This window comes from Lutjanus erythropterus, chromosome 23, assembly GCF_056507025.1.
Source record: "Lutjanus erythropterus isolate fLutEry1 chromosome 23, fLutEry1.hap2, whole genome shotgun sequence".
In the NCBI taxonomy this organism is placed as follows: Eukaryota; Metazoa; Chordata; class Actinopteri; order Lutjaniformes; family Lutjanidae; genus Lutjanus; species Lutjanus erythropterus.
The window spans coordinates 19,512,184-19,532,111 of NC_139339.1; the positions used below are offsets into that span (position 1 = coordinate 19,512,184).

The following is a 19,928-nucleotide window of genomic DNA, read 5'->3' on the forward strand; positions in this document are numbered from 1 at the left end:
TGTAGAACCCCCCAGGTGGGTTCTTGTTAGCACCCTTAGAACATGTAAAGTTTCTGTATAGAACCTTCAGAGAGGGTTCTGGGTGTGTTTTCTGTAGAACCTTCTGGGTGGACCCTTTCACAGACGGTTCTAGGTATAATCTTTTGTGCACTGGGTTCTAAGTGAAAAGGTGAAAGGGTTCCAACTTTGTTCCAACAAAGGTTCTACCAAGAACCAAATAGGGTTCTCCTACAAGGAAAAGCTGAAGAACCCTTTATGGTTCTAATTCGCATCTTTATTTCTTACAGTGTACACATACTGCGAATTCACCCGAAAAAAAAAAAAAAAAAAGAAACGTGCAAAGCAAACAAACACGCAGAGGCCTAACTGCAAATTGCCGTGACAACACTAACTGGTTTGACCCCAGTTTACTCCTGGGGAAAGAGATATGTACGAGGCACACACACACACACACACACACACACACACATGCATGGTAACATATGTAAACATACGCAGCAGAAAAGCAGAACTATGCTGTGCTGTAAAACAGTTTCTCTCTCATTTCTTCATAAGAGCAAACATTTTTCTATCTTTCTCCTTTTTCTTCTGATGTGACTGAGCATTAAGAGCTACTGTAACACTCACAACAGGAAACCAGCAGTGTGTGTGTGTGTGTGTGTGTGTGTGTGAGAGAGAGAGAGAGAGAGAGAGAGAGAGAGAGAGAGTTTCTGAGTGTATGAAGCATACGTTTATGTGTGTGTTCAGGGACTAATTTTAGCAGGTAGTTTGTTTCCTGTTTGAGACACACCTCTCACAGCAGTGGTGTGTGTGAGAGTGTGTCTTTTGCAGCGTTCCACTAACTGAAGCTGCGAGTTTATCCTCACAGTGATTCTGGTTTACAGTGTAATTTGTGGCTCAGAGTCCTGCAGTGAAGTCTTGATACGTTTAATACAATCAAATCAAAAACTGCTTCAGTCGCCAAGAGCCGTTAAACACAAAACCAACTACCTGCTAAACCGCTGCAAGTCTTTTTGAGTTTAAATATCAAATAAATATGAGCAGAAACTGTAGTTTTGGCCAGTCATGTTTCATAGCATCTGTTCACCTTTTATCCGTTCCTTCTTATCTTTATGTCTTTTATGTTTTTCCTCTTATCTTTATCACTTATCTTTTTCTTCTATGGATCATAGGATTAGTAGCCACTACTGTCAGGGTAGTTTTACGAGGTAGAAATGCATTCAGCATGTTTGTAAAGCCTTACCTAAAGTTGGGGAATTCCTTCTTTAAAAATGATGGTCAAAAGCAAAGCTGCAGAGGTGTCCTGGCTGTAACGCTTTGTCAAGTTCCAAAACCGCTAGATCCTACACTTCCCTCAATGCAACCAGTTGACCCCCCTGTCTTTTGCAGGTCACATCCCAAGATTGTCATAAAGGCTTTCTGTTGAACATTTGTAGGCTTCAAGCCAATGCTGAGATAACCCTGATGATGTCATAGTGATGTTGAAGGTTTAGTCACAGTCGTCGACTTCTTGCGACTTCACCTACTACAGTGGATGAAGGACATAGACATATGTAGACAGTGCACTGATCACTTCAGCCCATTGCTGCGATACGTCATTGCCACCACATTGTTTCAGTCATGACTTGTCTGTGAACAAACACATGTAAACAGAGAGCTGCGTTTATTAAGCACTATAATGTTACATTTCTCACATCATGTCTGTGATCTACATAACCTACATCTTAACCATAATATAGTTTCCATTTGTACAGGTTTTGTAGAGAGTGAGAATTTTAAAACGTTAGCAATCCAGGATTTTGCAGAATCGTCCAATATCAACATTCTTCCTCTTTGTTGGAGCAGTTCACTGTGTTTGGAACATGTTCTTAATGCACTACATCATTTCTTGCAGTTTGTAGGCTTTATTCACATTCACTATTTCTACCTCCACAAGTTTCAACAGACAGGTGCAACTTAACTGTTTTTATTTTTCATAGAAAGCGAGGTGAACACTCTTTAAATTGCTCTAAATTTTCAGAGGGCGCTGTGCGAAATACTCGTCAAACCACCGTCAAGATGTCCGCAGACTCACCTACTTTTTCACTTGGTTCCTCGCAGCTCATCCCTCTCTCTCCCTTTCTTGCGACGCACCTCTTTAACATCTTTAACATTTCTCTGTGTGAACTCTAAAGCCCTAAATTGAGCACAGATGCTTCAGCTTCTCTGCAGCTCTGTTGGCTGTTTCATGTTGCTTTGAAAACTCTGATTGCCAGACTGCTTTTATAGATGAAAAATGCTGCTAATTAGCATTCAGCCCAACACGCCTGCATGCCCCACCTCTGGAGCTCTGCGTTTGTCACTGCACCTACTAAGCTACTTCAGATGTTTAGAGCGTTTCATGAGGTGATGACATTACTTTATCTACACATTTTTGAGTATTTTGGAGTTTGTTTCACACACCCTTTTTTTGAAGAAAGGCTTTGTCAAGGGTTCTGAAACTAAGGGTTGCATGAAGAACACTTTTTATCCAAAGAACCCATTTTCGAAGTGCTTGAAGAACACTCTCATCAAGGGTTCTTTGTACCATTAAAAGGGCTTTAGGTAGAATCCCCTGGCTGGGTTCTAGATAAAAAAAACTCTTGGAATATAAGAAGGGCATCAGTAGAACCCCCTTAAACTCTATTAAAAGGATCCCAGTGGATCCCCCTCAGTTGGTTCTAAATAAAACCCTTGGAATATAGAAAAGGTTGGTCGGAGGGGAACCTTTCACAGATGGTTCTAGGTGCAACCCTTTATGTTTGGTTGTAGGTAGAACTTTTCAGAAAGGCTTTCAAGTTGACCCTTTAAAACCAAAAGGGTTCTCCTGTGGAGACAAGCAGAAGAGCCCTTTATGGTTCTAGTTAGCAACTTATCTTTGATTTTGAGGGATTGCCACTGATAGTAATATTTTCTGCCATCGACCTACATGATTTTAAAGTCCTAGTGTGGTACAGTCTGTAGTTGAGTTGTGAATATGGCCCATTAGGTTGATTTTTATATTTTTAAAGAAACATTCCGTCTTTTATCCCGCATTCCTTCACCTCTGCATTTTTCAGTTTCTTTCTCTCTCTGTTGATCTGTCTGGGTACAAACTGTTGACCTGAACTGTTTTCACAGCTCCTGTACACTTCCTCTTTTTACTGTGGCATGCACGCACACACACACACACACACACACATTAGCACACACACCAGGTCGCCGGCTGGCCTCTTGAGCCCTCGGGGTGTGTGTGCGTGTAAGAGTGGGGTTGTTTTCCAAGCTACATTTTGCTGCCACATGGATGTAGAGTGGTTTAGTATGTCTGCCTGGCAGGCCTGCACACACACACACGCACACGCACACACACACACACACACACACACACACACACAGTCCAATTCGAAGGGAGTTCCTCAGGCAGCCAGACAAGGCTCCCTTTCACACTCCAAGATACAGCATCAGATTGGGTCGATTGTGTACTTTTTGTGGTGTGTGTGTGTGTGAGAGAGTGTGTGTGACGCGCATTATGTGTGTATCATTTTCTCTTTCCATTTCTCTCTATTTTCTTTTCACACACACATTTTGGCAGGATGCTGAAGGTTTTCATCTGTCTTATTCCCCACCAGAAAATGGAAATAAATGTGTGTAAAACAAAAAAAAAGTTACACTCAAATAATCTGTGTGTATGAAAGTGTGTGTGTGTGCCAGGGGTGTGGTCTGGATGACATTTAGTATAAAAGGTGAGAAGTGTACACCCCCCTCTCCCTCCCAAATCTGGCAAAACACACACACACACACACACACACACACACAGAGCAAGCATGGAAAAGTTGTGATGTAATGACGCCACACTTCTCTTGCAGGAGAACACGTACATAACCACACACGGGATCACAACACACACACGGACAGAGTCGCAGACGTCGCCGCGGAGACGCAGGCGTCACAGCTTCACACTGATTGCGCAGGCTGAACACACACTTTCCCTCCAAACTTCAGTGAAGCGAGGGAGCCTTCACTGTAAACACTCGCTCAGTTTCGCAAAAAAGCCAGAAACCAAAATTGCTACCACAACATTACGGCTGATTTTACCGCCGAGGTCACAGGCAACAAACTCTGATGTGAGCTGAAAACCATAAAGAGGTTTCTCTTAATGATGGCGGGCATAAAGTTTTAAAGCTTTTTTTTTCCCCTTCTTCTTGTGGATGTGTTACCTAGCAACTAAGAAGAGTACAAGCTGGTTGTGGAGGCACAAAACATGGTGTGTGCATGTGGATGTACAGAGGTTGTAAATGTGCATAATGTTTGAACGAAGCCAGAAATCAAAGAGTTTAAGGTGCACTCATCCTGCCTTTGCTGTTTTCTTACTGCAGCTTCATCTGAATTTTATGGTTGTTGTTTGTGAATACAGGTGGTGTCATAGGTACAGCGACAGTGTGTCTGTAATGACATGATAGTTGAATGACTGACCGATTTATTAAAAAGTGTCTTTAGGATGTTTCGTCAAAGTAAATCATTAACTACGATTTTACAACGCAACCAAGTTGTGTGTATAGTTTCACATCTTGACTCTTAAATATGATGAAACTTTCCAAACAAATTCCATGCATCAATTTATGATAGTATTTCTTGTAGTATATAGATTTATTTTTGTAAAAGAAAACACAAAATTCAGGCACAGTGATGATTCAAAATAAACGGAGTAAGTCCTCTGCTGCTTTCATGTTTTTAAAGGGGTGAACAAATGTACGTTTTAAATACTAAGGTGGGGATGTTCCCTCCATCTCCCCCTAAATCTACACTTATGTTGTAAATACTTTATTAGAAGAGTAACAGCTGTTACAGTCTCCGTTTTAAAGACGTATAGGTACAGGTACTCCAAGATGCCCCGTATTTCACCACTGATTCTCTTTCGTAGAATCTCCTACTTTCAACAAACTACACAACAAAGTTTCCGGCTTCACACGTCCTCACTCCTTAACAGTATACGTTAGCCTCACAAGCACACAAAGCAATGTGCAAATATAAAATCGGACTTGTCCTGTCTTCCTAAAATTATCTGCTTTTTTGACCACGTTCCATCTGTCTTGGCCAGAACTCCCCGTTCACTTAAGGTAAAAATAAAAGCGGCACCGGTGCAGGTTGAGAACAGCGAATTCAAAGTGGACCCCGAGGCATCATTAGGTATAAAATACTGCACAGAGCTGCTGGTCAAGATTTAGGATCAGAATAAGGGTAAAATAACAGGGTTAAAGGGTCAGGAATAGTGTTTAATAATGAAGTAAGGGAATATTCGTAAAGCATAGTGCTCTTAACGTTGTGTGAGTGTGTGTGTGTGTGTGTGTTTGCAGTCTGGACAGGACTGTTCTTGTAACCAGCGATGTCAGCTTCTACAGAGTCCCTTTTATATTTTTTGAACAGAGATTTATCAGATATTTTACAAGAACCTCAATAAAGGAGGTAGGGAGAGGGGGAGGGGGGGTTCAGTGAGGATTTTTCCACACCCGCCATCCAAACACACACACAAAACCTTTCATTACACACTCACATACACTCAAGTTTCTGACAAACGCCACCATGATCACAGAAAATCTCATAAAATCTCCCTGTCTCTCTTGTTCTCTCTCTCTGAAAACACACACTCCTCACACACACACACACACTCACACACACTGTCCGAGCGGAGCTAGCTAGCGCGCCGACCAGCCGTGCTAAAAATACCCCCGTCTGTTCTGTTGGGGTTGGCCTGGGGGCGAACTTGGGCCCGGGCTTATAAATGTCCTCTTTGTAGCGCAGTGGAAATGTCCAACAAATGACTCTTTTATTAGGGCAAGACAAAAAAACACAGCTAATTATGTTTACTCAGATCAACGCCGCGGCTCGACCCGCACACACACACACACACACACACACACACTCACACAGCAGCAGCAGCAAACCAGGGGGACAGCACAAGAGTGTGTGTGTGTGTGTGTGTGTGTGTGTGTGTGTGTGTGTGTGTGTGTGTGTGTGTGTGTGTGTGGAGAAGTAGCAGTTATAAAAGAGAAATATTAGGGTGACTGTTCAGAGGGAGCAGGGAGGGCTTTTCTAGAAAAGAGGGTGAAACACAGGCTGATGGGAAAACAGTAGCACCAGTTTGAGAGCAAAACGAGATAGAAGACAGAGTGGGCGATGAGGATGGAAGCATTTTGGAGAGCGAAGAAGTTTAGATTTTTTGTGGCTGAAGTTTGCAGGCAATAAATTGTCAAACATGTTGTCATCCTGTGGTTGAAATTCTGTCATTGCGTCTATGTAAATCTTCGAGGGACGTGCAAACAATTTTTCTTTTTCCTACTTGCTTAATGTCAACTGCTTCGGACAAAAGTATCAGCCAAGTGACATTAATGCATTGCTCAAAATTATTCACTGAGCACATAAAACATTTTGTGTCCGTTTACAATAAACTTTTAAGTTGAGTGAGCGATTTAAGCTTCACACCGTACATGTTTATTACTGAGGTTGTAGTCTGCAGTGGTGTTGAACTGGATTGCATTATACTGAAAGGTGTGTCAATGATTCACTCCACTACAACGACACAACCACTGCCCACTATGACCTCAATAATACACATGAAGTAGAATTATTATCTATCGAACAGTGTCAACAAAAACTGAAAAGTTCTGACCTTTGTAAAAGTAGAATTTTGGGCAGAGCTGCTGTAAGTGTATTGTATGTATTGTACATCATATTTGGTGAAATGTTTGGCCTATTATAGTTATTTAGGGTTGCAACTAACGATTATTTTCATTAGTGATTAGTCACTAGCTATTTTCTTAATTTATGGATTAGTTGTTTGGTCCATGAAATGTCAGAAAAGTCTTTTTTGTGCTCAACTCAAGAATATTCAGTTTACTGTCAGAGAGGAGTAAAGAAATCAGAAAATATTCACATTTCAGATGCTGAAATCAGAGAATGTGGAATTTTTGTTCTTAAAAACAAAACTCTGAAAAATAAGAACTCAGATTAATTTAATAGTCAATTAACAATAAACTGTGTTTTCCGTTTGCTGTTAATGGAATGCAATTACCTTTTTTTTTTTTTTTGGCATCCAGATTACGTAATACCACTACGTGTAATCCGTTACTCCCCAAGCCCGTGTATGTATCAACTGCGGGATGTATTTGTCTGAAAACTCAGTGTTGCATCATGTGAGTCAATGCTTATTATCAAGTGTTTGTCAATGAATCTCCTAAACTCAGTCAGGACATGAGTTGGGCGTGAAATGAGCAGCTGTGTTGCATGTATTTGAATATACTTATGTCCACACTTGTCTTCGCTGCCCGCTTTATGTTTGTTACTGTACTATAATTGTATTTTTTATTAAATTGGAAGCCTTTTATGTCCAAGACAAATTTTCTTGAAGTACTGAACTGCCGTGCATAATTACTGGAGTCCTTATAAACAAATCAAATTAAATAAATTCAAGGGGAGAGATGCAGAGTACTGACTGGTTGTTTCCTCTCACTGCAGGCACTGAAGGTGCACATGCACAGCAATTTATGCCAAAAGTGCAACTTTTAACAAGGCAACCAAACAACAGGAGATGATACATTTGTCGATATTCAAGCAGGTGAGTCTAATGTCATCATCAGCGGCAGGAAAAAACAAGAGACAAATTGAAGAAGAACTGATGCAACACAGAACTCAAAATTCTTCAACGTAAAATCCAAAAGAGCCACAATTTTTGCCTGACTGACAGGTGATTTGACAAAGATGGTGCCAAAAATGATCGGAATTGTGAATCTTGTTGGACTCTAACTACTAAATTAAAGGTTAAAATTGAAAAGTGAGAAAGCAGCAGCAGAGAAGAACAAGAGAGAGGAAACGAGGTCAAAGGCTGTGAGGGAATTCCTTCTTTCTTTTCAGCTGTCAATCATTCAGCCGGTGCCAGAGATACCAAGGAACCAGTGTGTGCGTTTTTATGTGTGTGTGTGTGTGTGTGTGATTGTGTGTTTGAATGGTGCGATAGGTCCTCGACTTGACAATGAAGCCCGTCCCTTTGCGGTCACGCCACCACATCAGAGAGACAGAGAGGGAAGACGAAAGGGAAGGAATAAGAAAGCGGAATGAGTGAAAGGAAAGGAAAGAAGGAAATGAGGAAGGAAGGGAAAGAGAAGAAGGAGAGGAAGAGAGATAAAGAAAGGAGGGATAAAAGAGAAGGTGTGAAAGGGGTGAGCGCCAAAAGCGGAGCGAGAGAAAGCGAGCGCAGAGCGTGGCAGAGGAGGCGGGGAGATGGGGAAGGGTGCTGGTTTGAAAAAGGATGGATTAAGGAAGAAGGGCTCCGGATAGTTCAGCCAAAAAACACGGAGAATAGAGAGCGAGAGAGCCAGAGACAGAGCAGGAGAGAGAGGGTTGGCCCCTGACCCGGGGACATTATAGGGAGGGAGATTATGGTTGTTCAAAACTCTCTAAGCACTCACCCCGGGACCCCAGCTAATACCCTGACACACACACACACACACACACACACACACACACACACACACACACACACACACACAACTGCAAGCGAATACAGGCACACACTGTGGAGCTCAACAAACACAGGGGCCATATTACAGAAACTTCTTATCTTAAGCCTTAAGTTAGAATTTTTCCAAAGTTGATATTAGAGAAGTAAATCCTAACTAAGGAATTATATCTTATCTTAGGTAAGGAAATTTTAAATACTCAATCCAACATCCCTTATCAACCTAGCAACCGCACTACTCCTCTCATCTTGCCGAGCTGAAACACTGTAAATTGAAACATACAAAAAAAATAAAGCAAATGTGACAGGTACTTCAAGTTCCCATGAAATGGTTATCAGGAGTCACATCCCTTCCATTGGACCACCATGGGACCCTATGTTGGAAAAAAATGAACTATAGTCTATAACGAGAGACAAATAATTTTTTGATCCTGCTTGAATTGTACCATGAATTACTCATATGATGTCTGTTGATTTAAAAAGTAATTTTGCAAATCAAGAAAGTGTTGAAGCATAAGACTGTGAATATGAGTAATTAGAAAGACACACCCAGATGTCGCATCATGACTTTCTAACGTTAGTCGCTAAAGCTACGATTCCTGTGTGTTTACGTACCAGGATGTAGTCACACAGCAGCATCATTCTCTCTTATCCTGGGAGTCGCTAGATAAAATACTTCAGGTAAGATAACGTCACAAGGGACAGTGATGTTGGTGTTGTGATGATGTTTCTTGAGGCCTGGTTAACAGCAGGGAATACAGTACTGAGGTGGTTTTCTGTCTGGGTTTGGCTCCTGGCACCCCTGGGCTGAGTCAGCCCAACAGCACTTAGTTAGTTAGCTACTTTAGCAACAAGTCAAGCTATCTTTCCATCAGAAAACTCCATGAATTACCCTGGCATTGTATTTCCTGTCAGTTTGTTCCAGTCCAGTCATGTTCACTAAAAAGCTGCTGAGCGCGGTTCTATTTCAGCTGACAGTTACAGTTAGCAAAAACAGCTAAAAAACTACACTGACCAGCTGTTTTGGGAGATTACTGAGCATTTTGTAAAACTTAAACTATATGTTTGTGTAAATAAATAGAGAATAATGTGGGGAAGTTGTAAAGCATTAAGAGACGGACTAAAGCACTTTTGGTTTTGGCCATTTTGTGAAATTTGTTGAAAACAGAATAAAAAAAACATCATCCTTTGATTATTCACCCACGCACACACACACACACACAAAGTTTATAACTGGTAAAAAAAAAAAAAAGAAAAAGAAAATCTCTGTCTTACACACATACACACACTCATTGAGAAGGAGAGCTCAACATTGTGCTCTATACTCGGCCCAGGACAAGAGTGCTGGAGGAGGGAGCAGGGTGTTCTCGGGGTGAAAGAAGGGACAAGGGAGCCCACTGCCAGCACCTCCTGCTAATCTGAACAAGAGGAGGAGGAGGAAGGCAGGGATGGATGGATTGGGAAGAAGAGGAGGGAGAAAGATAAAAGCTAGACAGGGAGCGATGGTTTTACCAAAACACATCTTTGATTTACATGCGCTCGTTGTCGCTGGATGTTTTTTTGCGAAAAAGCTGCAGTCAAAGCAACAAAAGTGCGTATTAATAAACGCTTATGGGCTGAGGAACATTAAAACATGGAGGGAGGTGAAAAGGTTGATGATAGAGGAGACGGTGGAGAAAAGATACAAGATGGGTGAACGAGAGAGACAGGTTGGAAAGAAGTGTGATGGAGAAAATTTTTAAAATTCTGAATTAAACGGGACTGAAGGGAAGAGGACATCAAAAGAAACCCCCCAAAAATAGAGGGACGCGAAACGCAATGGATTTAAAATGCTAGAAAAACAACTTTTATGAACGAAAATAACAGAAACATGCTGAGAATTTGATTATCGATCAATGATGCAAAAAGACTAAAAAAACGGGACAAAACTGAGAGCGATGTGCCGAAAAGATGAAGAAAAGCTTAGAAAAAAGGTTGGAGGGGTGTGAGAAGAAGAGTCCTCGGAGGTTTAAGGGTCCTGCTTTGAATGTTAACACTGTTACACGACACACACACCCACACACACACATAACAGGCTGCCCCTTGTGGCAGCTCAGCAAACTGTGTATCTGTCACTTAACAAACGAAAGAAAGAAAGAAAGAAAGAAAGAAAGAAAGAAAGAAAGAAAGAAAGAGTTAATGTATTGTAATGTGATCTGACTGAGCTCACACACTCCTGTGCGTGCGTGTGTGTGTGTGTGTTTGTCTAGCTGTGTGCATCTACATACTCTATATGTGCTCATAGTATTTCCATGTACTGTGTGTGTGTGTGTCAGGACTGTGTAACCGCAGCTATGCAGCACACAGTGAGCTGGACCGCAGTAATGGAACCTTACTATAGATGAAGCCACCAGGACTCACAATCCCCACTCTGTCTGAGCTGGTTAAAGGCACAATCCACCTAAAAACAAAGATTCCCAAAAGTGCTGTAAAACAGGAAGGCTCCAGAGTGATCAGAAACACACTGCGCAAAGTAAGAATGGATTTCAAACACGGTTTGGTCTCAATGAGCAGAGTGTGAAAAACAGAACAGGACGCTGTGACCATTAAATCAAAGTCTTGAAGTTTTTCAATAACACAATAATCTTAGTTGCCCCCAAATGACGAGTGGCACTGCAACATGTAAAGAATTTTAGACCCAAGAACGCCGTTTCAACAATACTGAATGACTTTTAAATATTCAGATGCATTTTTCAAATGCATAAAAATCTAGACAAGTGACTTATTTCAAGCATTATTTCAAGATATCTGCACTTGAAGGCATCTTGAGAGCATCACAAGGGACAAAGAGAGATTAAAGGGCAAATTCACTGATAAAATAAATCTTTACCTTTACTGCTTGTTAAATACTGAGTAATTTGTCTGGTCAAAGTACCACCAGGAAGAGCCAGAGACAGCAGGACAGGTGTAGAAGAAGAAGAGGAGGTGGAGGAGGAGGAGGAGGAGGAGGAGGAGGAGGAGGAAGAGGAAGAGAGGAGGGAGAGGAGAGAGCTGTCATCACTGTGTGAGATGAGAGAGTGTTTGGTCTGCAGGACTGTTATTACTCTGCCCACCGTCATTTACACTTCATCACTGCAAAACACACAGAGACAAGAAGACAGGCTGGCAGACACAAGGACAACGCGTTAGTGTTTTTGTGTATACGTATGTGAGTGTGCGTGTGTATACAGTATATATGCACGTGTGTGTGAAAGCTGCTGTTAATGTTAGTCCAAACTGCTGAAGGATAAATTTCACTAAATGTAAGAGGAGGAAACAATTAGTGATAACACTTTACACCTTCTGCACAGAAATCTTCTGTGTGTGTGTGTGTGTGTGTGTGTGTGTGTGTGTGTGTGTGTCTGGCTCAGGCTCATTCACAAACTTATAAAATCACACAACACACACAAACACACACACACAGTACAGTCTGAGTCTCTGTGCCATGTGTTCATTTCCTCTGGTCTGACCCAGATTCAGTCCAGCCTGTCTGCACCGCATGTGTGTGTATGTGTGTGTGTGTTTGTGTGCATGTGTGCATGTGCGTGTGTGTGTGAGGTATCAGGACCAGACCGGGAGAAGCCGTGTCCAGAATAGCAGATAGGTTTCCCATCGTCGACGGGGAGCAGCATCTGTGGACATCTGAGTCTGTGTGTCGATATCGATAACTCACACTGCGGCAGCCTCCGCTTGGGCAGATAAGTGCGTAATTTGGGAATGTGAGGGACTTCATTACCCAGAAGTCTTAGAATATTGCATTAGTAACCTGTCTTAATGGTAATAATCCACAATAATGTTTTTAATGTCACATCTAAACCAGCAATTAATTCAAAACCACGTCTGGGAACTTTGCACTTTGGTGACGCCAAGTGGCAGCAGAATGCAACTGCTTTTTTAGAATTCAGATAAATCATATTATGTTCTTTAAAAGAATTGTGTAATTTGTCATAAAATTGCTTTTTAGAAACCACGTTTGTCTGACCTTTGATTTCTACGTTTTTCCTGATGTAGAAGTTTTAGTGTCGATTGTCTGGGTTCCGTTTTTCAAATCTGACATATCTGCAGCTTGTATATTTGTGCAAAGCAATACTTATATCTTCTGTAATACTACTTTGCAAAATGTGTGGACTGGAGCAGTTTTTAAAGGACCAGTGTGTATGATTTACAGGGATTTATTGGCAGAATATGACAGATTCATAAGTATGTTTTGATGACTGTAGATTGTATTTTCATTGTCTTAGAATGAGATTTTATATCTACAGAGGGAGCGGGTCCCGTCCCACAGAGGCTGCCATGTTGTACCACCATGTTTCTACAATAGTTCAGAATAGATAATCCAAACTCTGGCTCTAGATATGGTCTTCTGCAGGGGTTTTCGTGGTCACCATAGGTTCTCCTATGTGCTTGGAAGGGGAGGGTGAAGCAACATCTTCAAGCTCAACACGAGATACAAGTAAATCCTATACACTGATCCTGTAAAACTTAAAAAAAATGTAGCCATAACTATAACTTTACACAATAAGATTGAACCATGTAAAAGTGGAGCAAAACTTATCCATAACAAAAATCAAAAATTATACTATACCTCCAGAAAATAGTGCCTTAACTCCCCAGTTTAGTTTATAAATGTTTTTGTTGAAGATGTGAAAACATGTTGATGTTTGCTGATGAACTGTATGGATTCATGTTTGTGTTCATAAATCACAGTTTGATAACTGTAGATGTTTAAATGCAGACTGAACTGGTGTGTATGTGGACATCTATGCACCTGTATGGAAAGCATATGGGTGTATTTGTGCGTGTAGGTGCATAAAATACACGTGCATAACTGATGTGGGTTTATATCGACATGAATCTATGCCCTGTAGGTAGTGTTTCAATGCACGTGCATGTTTGTGTGTGTGTGTGTGTGTGTGCTCTGTAGTAACGCTCCTGCTTGGCACCGTCCCTTCACAAAGCTCCAGCTCCTAATGAGAGCAGACAGGTCTTTGGCAGAGTGACAATAAAACTAGTCCTAACTGCAGATCGCTTTAAAATGGACCCGTCACAAAAATGTGCTGCTGCAGTGCGTGTGTGGAGTTAAAAATATACTGTATGTATATAAAGTCACATTTAAGCAGGAAGAGTGTATATGTAGGAAATCTGGACGAGGCGTTAAAGGGACAGAGGAGAGGGAGAACGAGAACGAATGAGAATGTGAATAAAGAAAATAATGAAACTTGAATATTTTGAAGATTCAGAGAAATCTGACGTACCCACATACATACTGAGCATTACTCCTCAAAACTAACATACAAACTATGACCCAGGAATCACCTTTGTTTAGATACGTATCAAAAATGGCACAAAGATCAATACCCTTCATTAAAGCAGCTATAATCAGTATTGTTATAACAACAGTGTATCAGTCCGAAAGGGAACACTCATAGTGATGAAGCAAGAGAGAATTGTCACCTGAATCTGTTGCTCCCCTGTCTCTTTATGGAGCTTTATAGTGAGTTTCAGGTCATTGTTTAGCCGTCCAGCCACAACTTAATTGCTTTGTTTCACTCTCATAGCATTGTTTCTGGAGAAAAAACTCTAACAACCCTCTAGTCAACACCAAACAGCAGAAAAAACACAGAGACCAGCTGGTCAACATATTGAAGCATTTAGTGGCTACAAAGCCAGATATTTCCCTCAGTAGGTGGTGGAGACCAAAATCAGAGCAAAGAGAAAGTGAATATTGGCCAAATGGACATAAACAAGACTTTAAATTAATGATGTTGTTGCTTTGTAATTGCTGGATTTGTAAGTTCTTTGGCTATGGGTATTTCTCACATTAAAACAAGAACAAAAGAAGTTTTAATGTGGAAATATTACATATTATAGCTTTCACAGAGCTTTATAGTGAGTTTTGTTTAGCTGCCCAGCCCAACTTTCCTATTTTGTTTCACTCTCATAACATTGTTTCTAGAGGAAAAAGCTCGAAAAACTCACTGTACACAATCTGCTCAGCACCAAACAGCTGACAGACACAGTAAGGGACAACATAAGGGAACATTTAACAGCAAAACAGACAGATTTTTTCCTCAGCACATGGTGGAGACCAAACACTGAACTAAAAGTAGAATGAACATCGGCCAAGTGGACGCAATCACAACCCTAAGTCAATTATATTGTTTAGTAATTGCTGGATCCCCATATCAACTTAAATGGCGATGATATGTAAATGTTCACAGCTTGTTTCAACTGGCCTAACAGGACCACAAAAATCAGTTATTGCAGGTCTAAGTATGAAATACATGAATATACAAACCAACAGATTGCTTGATATAGAGTCATACTATTAACCTGAACCATTAGTGTGTAAGTTTATGGAACTTATACTGTTTTAACTTTAAAGATGGATTGTTTTATAGTTAGAGGAACTTGCGTTTAAAAAGAAGAATGTTAATTTGGATCTTAAGTCAGATTCAGATGCTTTGGAAGACCTTTCATGCTACCCTCTGCTTTGCTTCTAGACGAGAACCTGACTGATTTAAATTACTTCAATTACCAGTGCTGTTAATATCAAATCAACTTTGATGACTCAACAAAATCAAAAAAGACTTGCAATTCGAGTTGGATTTTCTTTTTCACCAGTGACTTGTGACTTCACTTGGGCAGTTAGTATGAATCCACAAATCTATTAATTTGTCTTCATTTCATAATGTCAACGCGATTCAGTCCCAACAAGTCGACACTTACTTTAACTTTGTTTGAATCAATCCGACAGCATCCAATCAAGGTGCAAGTCGGAAAAAACAAATTGGCATTTTCCAGCAGTAAAAAATGATAATTTTGTTCAGATGCCTGCAAAAGGTGCTGGTCAAAAATTACAGACGGAGATGCAGCAACTTCCAGCTTCATTCAACATCTGAAGTTGCACAAAGAACGGCAAGTTGTGGCTAATATTACCATAATTAGCATGTAAACACCTAGCTAACATTACCTCAACCAAAATGTAACTTTGTAAGTAAAAGAGGAAACCCACTGTTACATTATGACTTGTTTGAGACGCTAAACTCTAAAGTTTAAGACTTGAGACTTGTCAGTCTTGACTTGAGACTTAAGTGTAAAGATTTGAGACTTTCCTGCGACTTGCAAACCAATGTCTTAGTCCCACTTCTACATTATTATCATTTTAATTTGTGCATCTGTTAGATCAACTTTAAACTTTCATAAAGAAGGTCTTAACTGAGACTTGCAAGACTCAGATGTATTTCAGGAACGCCTCACTGTGCTGTATCTTTCTCATTATTTTACATTAAAGTGTCAGGCAAGAACTTTTTATTTCTTTTTCAAATGCTGCTGTTAAGTGAAATATAAGCCATGTAGTGTGTGCAGCTATGTTTGTTTGTTCTGACATTCTTAATCAAGACCAGTTTGGTGCAAAAAACCCCACATCTGCCGCTTAATTTCTTAATTTCATGAACTTAATCAGCCTTTGGCGCACTCAGAGGTCTTTTCCCAGACTTTCGCAGAGAGACGACTCGTCTCGGAGCACGTCTGACATGTCGTCTCCACGAGTAATCAAGCAGCAGACTAGTAGCTGAGACATGAAACAGCATCTGGGCAAGAAAGTCCCATCAGATCTTCATCTCTGTCTGTCTCACTTTCCCACAGCGCAGATGACTGTTAGGCTGCAGCCCAGCATCCCTTTCTCTCTCATATCCACACGCAGCTGAACAACATTTATGAGGCATTTCATTGGCTGCATTAACTCTTAACCTTAACTTTCAGACCAGGTCAAGACCTCGTCTTGCTTCAGCCTCCAAAAGAATCAAAACTCTCCTCCCGTTGCAGATTCCTCCGTTCTGCTCTGCCTGTGAGGACATCGGGTCCTCGTAAGTATAGGCAAACACTCAGCCTTTCATTCCTCTATCAGACTGACACGACTCCCCCTCCCCTCGCCATAAACTTGGCCGTGGTCCTCAGCTGCATTCCGGGAACGCGTCTTGCTCGGTGTCAGATGTAACGGAGAGGAGCACCGCGAGTTCAAGCCCCGCACACGGCCAACGTGCCTCCGCTCGTCGAGCCCCCACTTTGCTTTTTTTTTTTCTCTCCCCTCTTTTGCTTTTCTTTTTGAGGTTTCTCTCTTTCTTTTTTTTTTTTTATTTGTTCTCCTCCACCCCCCGACCCTTTCTGTCGTGCTCCTGGGAGCCATCAGTTCGCGCTGACAACCGCTGTTTAGTAGCGGGACTCGCGTGCAGCCCGGTGGGGTCAAACTACAAGCAGCTGATAAAAGTCTCTTTTTTTGCCCTCTTGGGTCCACATTTATCTTTCTTTCGGTCTAAACATAACGATGAAGCACACAATCATGTAGTTTCTCCTGTGCACAAAGGATTGTGGGACTTTTTCTTGATTGATCAGGGGCAAATATGCAAATTAGAAGATCAGTTTCTCAAGTTTTGGAGCCAAAAGGCAAACAGGTGAAGCATCTCCCCAATAAATGATCAATATGCCTCACTGAGGGAAGGATTTTCCCTTTTCTACACCGCCTGTCAGTCAATTTATATGAAGAGGAATCTTAATGATTTCTGAAACATGCGGCATGCTGGGAACTACTTTTGGGTTGAAGCCGAAATGAGCGGAGCTGCCGCGTCTGGATTCAAAAGAAAGAAAAAGAAAAGTCGGATCCAAGGTGTGCACTTTACCCTCACCTTAACCCTTTACCCTTTTACCCACATAACTTTCTCTCCCTGCTTCGTTCTGTCTCTAAACATCCCGAATAACCAACACATTCTTGTCATTTTTGTATATAAAACTCTGAATTTTAATTTGAAATCTCAAGGAAAAGTTCATTTTTGCGTCTTAAACATTTAACTTTAATTTGAAGTCTCAATGAAATGGTCGTTTTTGCATATTAAACAATGAAGTTTGATTTGAAATCGCAAGAAAAAGGCAAGACTTTACATATATTATACTCTGTATCTGAGTAGTTCACAGAGACCCCCGTCGTCACTAATTGCCACCACATCAGATATGACCGATAGTCTATCAGACTGACTGCGGCTCCGCGGCTGACTGACCCGACACGCTCCCGTCTGAGCTATTAAAAGACTTTGATTTGATCGCCTGATGGAGCCACAGTGAAGTGGGGAGATCGATTACAGGACAATAAACTAATCAAATGCGAAGTGAAAGTCTTGGGTGCGTGTGGCTGCCGGCGGGCTGGAGTTGTGCATCACATGCGCGCATGCGATGCACAGAGACCAACTCCAGTGACTTTAAAGGCACCTAAAGACACGTATTTCACGGGACATCAGAGATCTGATTAGCTGAGATGAGACTAAATGCGTCGATTTACTACTGTGCATGATGGGATGTTGAAGCAAACTTCTAAAAAAAAGTTGATATCATCTAAAATGATAGGGTATTTGTTGCAAAAGGTGCAAATTGGCGTTTTTATAGTTGTTTGTACTGATGGATGATCGATTTGTGAGCATCTCCAGCTGGTAGCGTTAACGCGTGTGGCAAAATTTGTGAAAATGTGCAATATTGGTGATTAAAAGGCTCTCTGCCAGTCAATTTAATATGATATCACTGTCCCGTTGCAGACTAACCAATCAGTAACCTTGTATCACAGTCAGATCCGTTAAAGCGCACACAATAAAATCAGTGAAAACGTGTAAAATAATGTGATGAATAAAGACTTCAAACTGCAAACAAGTCTGAAAAGGAAAATAAAGAACCTAAGTCCCAGTGCAGACACTGGGACCGGCGCTGACCCAGACACTGTGTCGCTCCCCCCCTCTCCGCCCCGAGGGCGCGCTTACCTGCAAGAGCCAGTGGCAGGTCTCGCCGATGAACGGGAATCCCATGGATCCTTTGGGCATGGGGAGCTTGCAATTTTTATCCCGCGTGGCCGTCCATCGGAGCTGCCACAGCTGCTGGGAGACGGCGAGCAGCAGCGCCATGGACACCAGGCAGGCGGCCAGAGTGGCCAGAGCCGAGACGAGGTCGAAACTGTCGAACAGCATGGTGATGGAGAGCCCGGCGGTGTCTCTGGAGCTCCGGACGACTCTCAAAAAGCTGCTTAAAAGTTTCGTTAAACTTTGACCTGGATCCTCGGGGTGGTTCAAAAGTTGGATTTTTGAAGGTTTTTTTTGCGTAAAAGGGCAACTCTCCTTTACGCACTCCAAAGCCCTGTGGAAGTGTTTTCAGTTTTTCGAATGAATGAAGTGTGTTTCTATTCTCTCAGATAGATTGATTCTCTTTCTTCAAACAGTCACAAAGTGGCGTTTCTGTGCGTAAAAGTGCAAATCAAAGTGTCGTAAGGGGAGATGCTACAGGTGAGCTGCGCTGCCAGGCGCCCCGTGTCTTCAGACTCACACCTCAGCCTGTAGAGTGTAAAAAGCAAACCATCAAAACTTAGTTTGTTTTAATGATTTAAGCTTTTAGGACAACAATCACAGGAGACTGGGGACTGTCCTGATGCTTGAAAGCTCATGTTTGGTCTCTTTGTGGCTCAGTGACTTAAAATGAAGTTTTTTCTTTAAAGTCTGAAACTTTGAAGGCAAGAAAAAAGTCTCAAGGTGACACGTTTATGTCAGAAGCTCTGGGACAGCGTGGGACACGTGGAAAAAGTGAAGCCGAGCCCTGGAACTAACAAGGGCTTTACTTTTTCAAACTTGTCGAGGGATGGAAAGACTTGGTTTGGGGGGAAAAAATGAACGAAAAGTCTTCCAGGAATCGCGTCTCTCTCCTTCTCAACTCCAAAAATTTTTTAAAAAAGCCTCTTTGCAGAAGTTTTAATCTCTCTGGAGCACGCACGAGGAAGATGAAGTGAAGTAGAGACTTTTTAAGATCCGTGCAGGAGTGAAAAGGTGCGCAGGAGATGCTCAGGAGCCACCGTCCTCCTTCTGCTTCTCTCACTTTCTGTCGTCCCCTCTCTCCTCTCCTCTGTGTACCTTTCTGTTTCTGAGCTCCTCTCCCTCTCTCTCTGCTGGCTGCCTGTACAAGTCACCCTCAGTGCGCGTGTGTGTATGTGTGTGTGTGCGTGCGTAAAGAGTGTGTGTGCGTCAGGCCAGAGGCACCAATGAGTGTTTATATAGTGCGGAGGCAACTGGAAGGCGAATAGGCGGCCAAGGGCTCCCGTCGCCCCCCTCCAACCCTCCACCCCACCTCCTCACTCCAGCGTCGGCTACAGCGGGAGAGAGACTCCCCTCCCCTCTCCTTCCCTCCTCCTCCTCTCCCCTTCCTCCCTCCATCCCTCCCCTCTGCTCCACCTCTTTCAGCTCCTGGAGGACCCCCTTCCCTCCCTCCCTCCCTCCTCCTCCCTTTTCCCCTCCTCTTCCTCCGCTCTCCTCTCGCAGAAGGAGGGGTGGTGTAAAGTGAGCGGCAAGCGGCGCAAGAGGAGAGGAGGCTCGGAGCGTGC

At 42.1% G+C, this 19,928-nt stretch overlaps 1 protein-coding gene across 1 annotated transcript in view; it reads right to left on the minus strand.

The window, feature by feature from the left end:
- The window catches only part of cyp26b1 (cytochrome P450, family 26, subfamily b, polypeptide 1), a 42,039-nt gene extending 22,477 nt beyond the window's left edge, over positions 1-19,562 (minus strand). The window contains exon 1 of the mRNA XM_084711719.1: positions 18,328-19,562. Coding sequence (XP_084567845.1) covers positions 18,328-18,531 — 204 coding nt within the window. The 5' untranslated portion in view covers positions 18,532-19,562. The remainder of the gene's footprint in view (positions 1-18,327) is intronic.
- Positions 19,563-19,928: the final 366 nt, after the last annotated feature.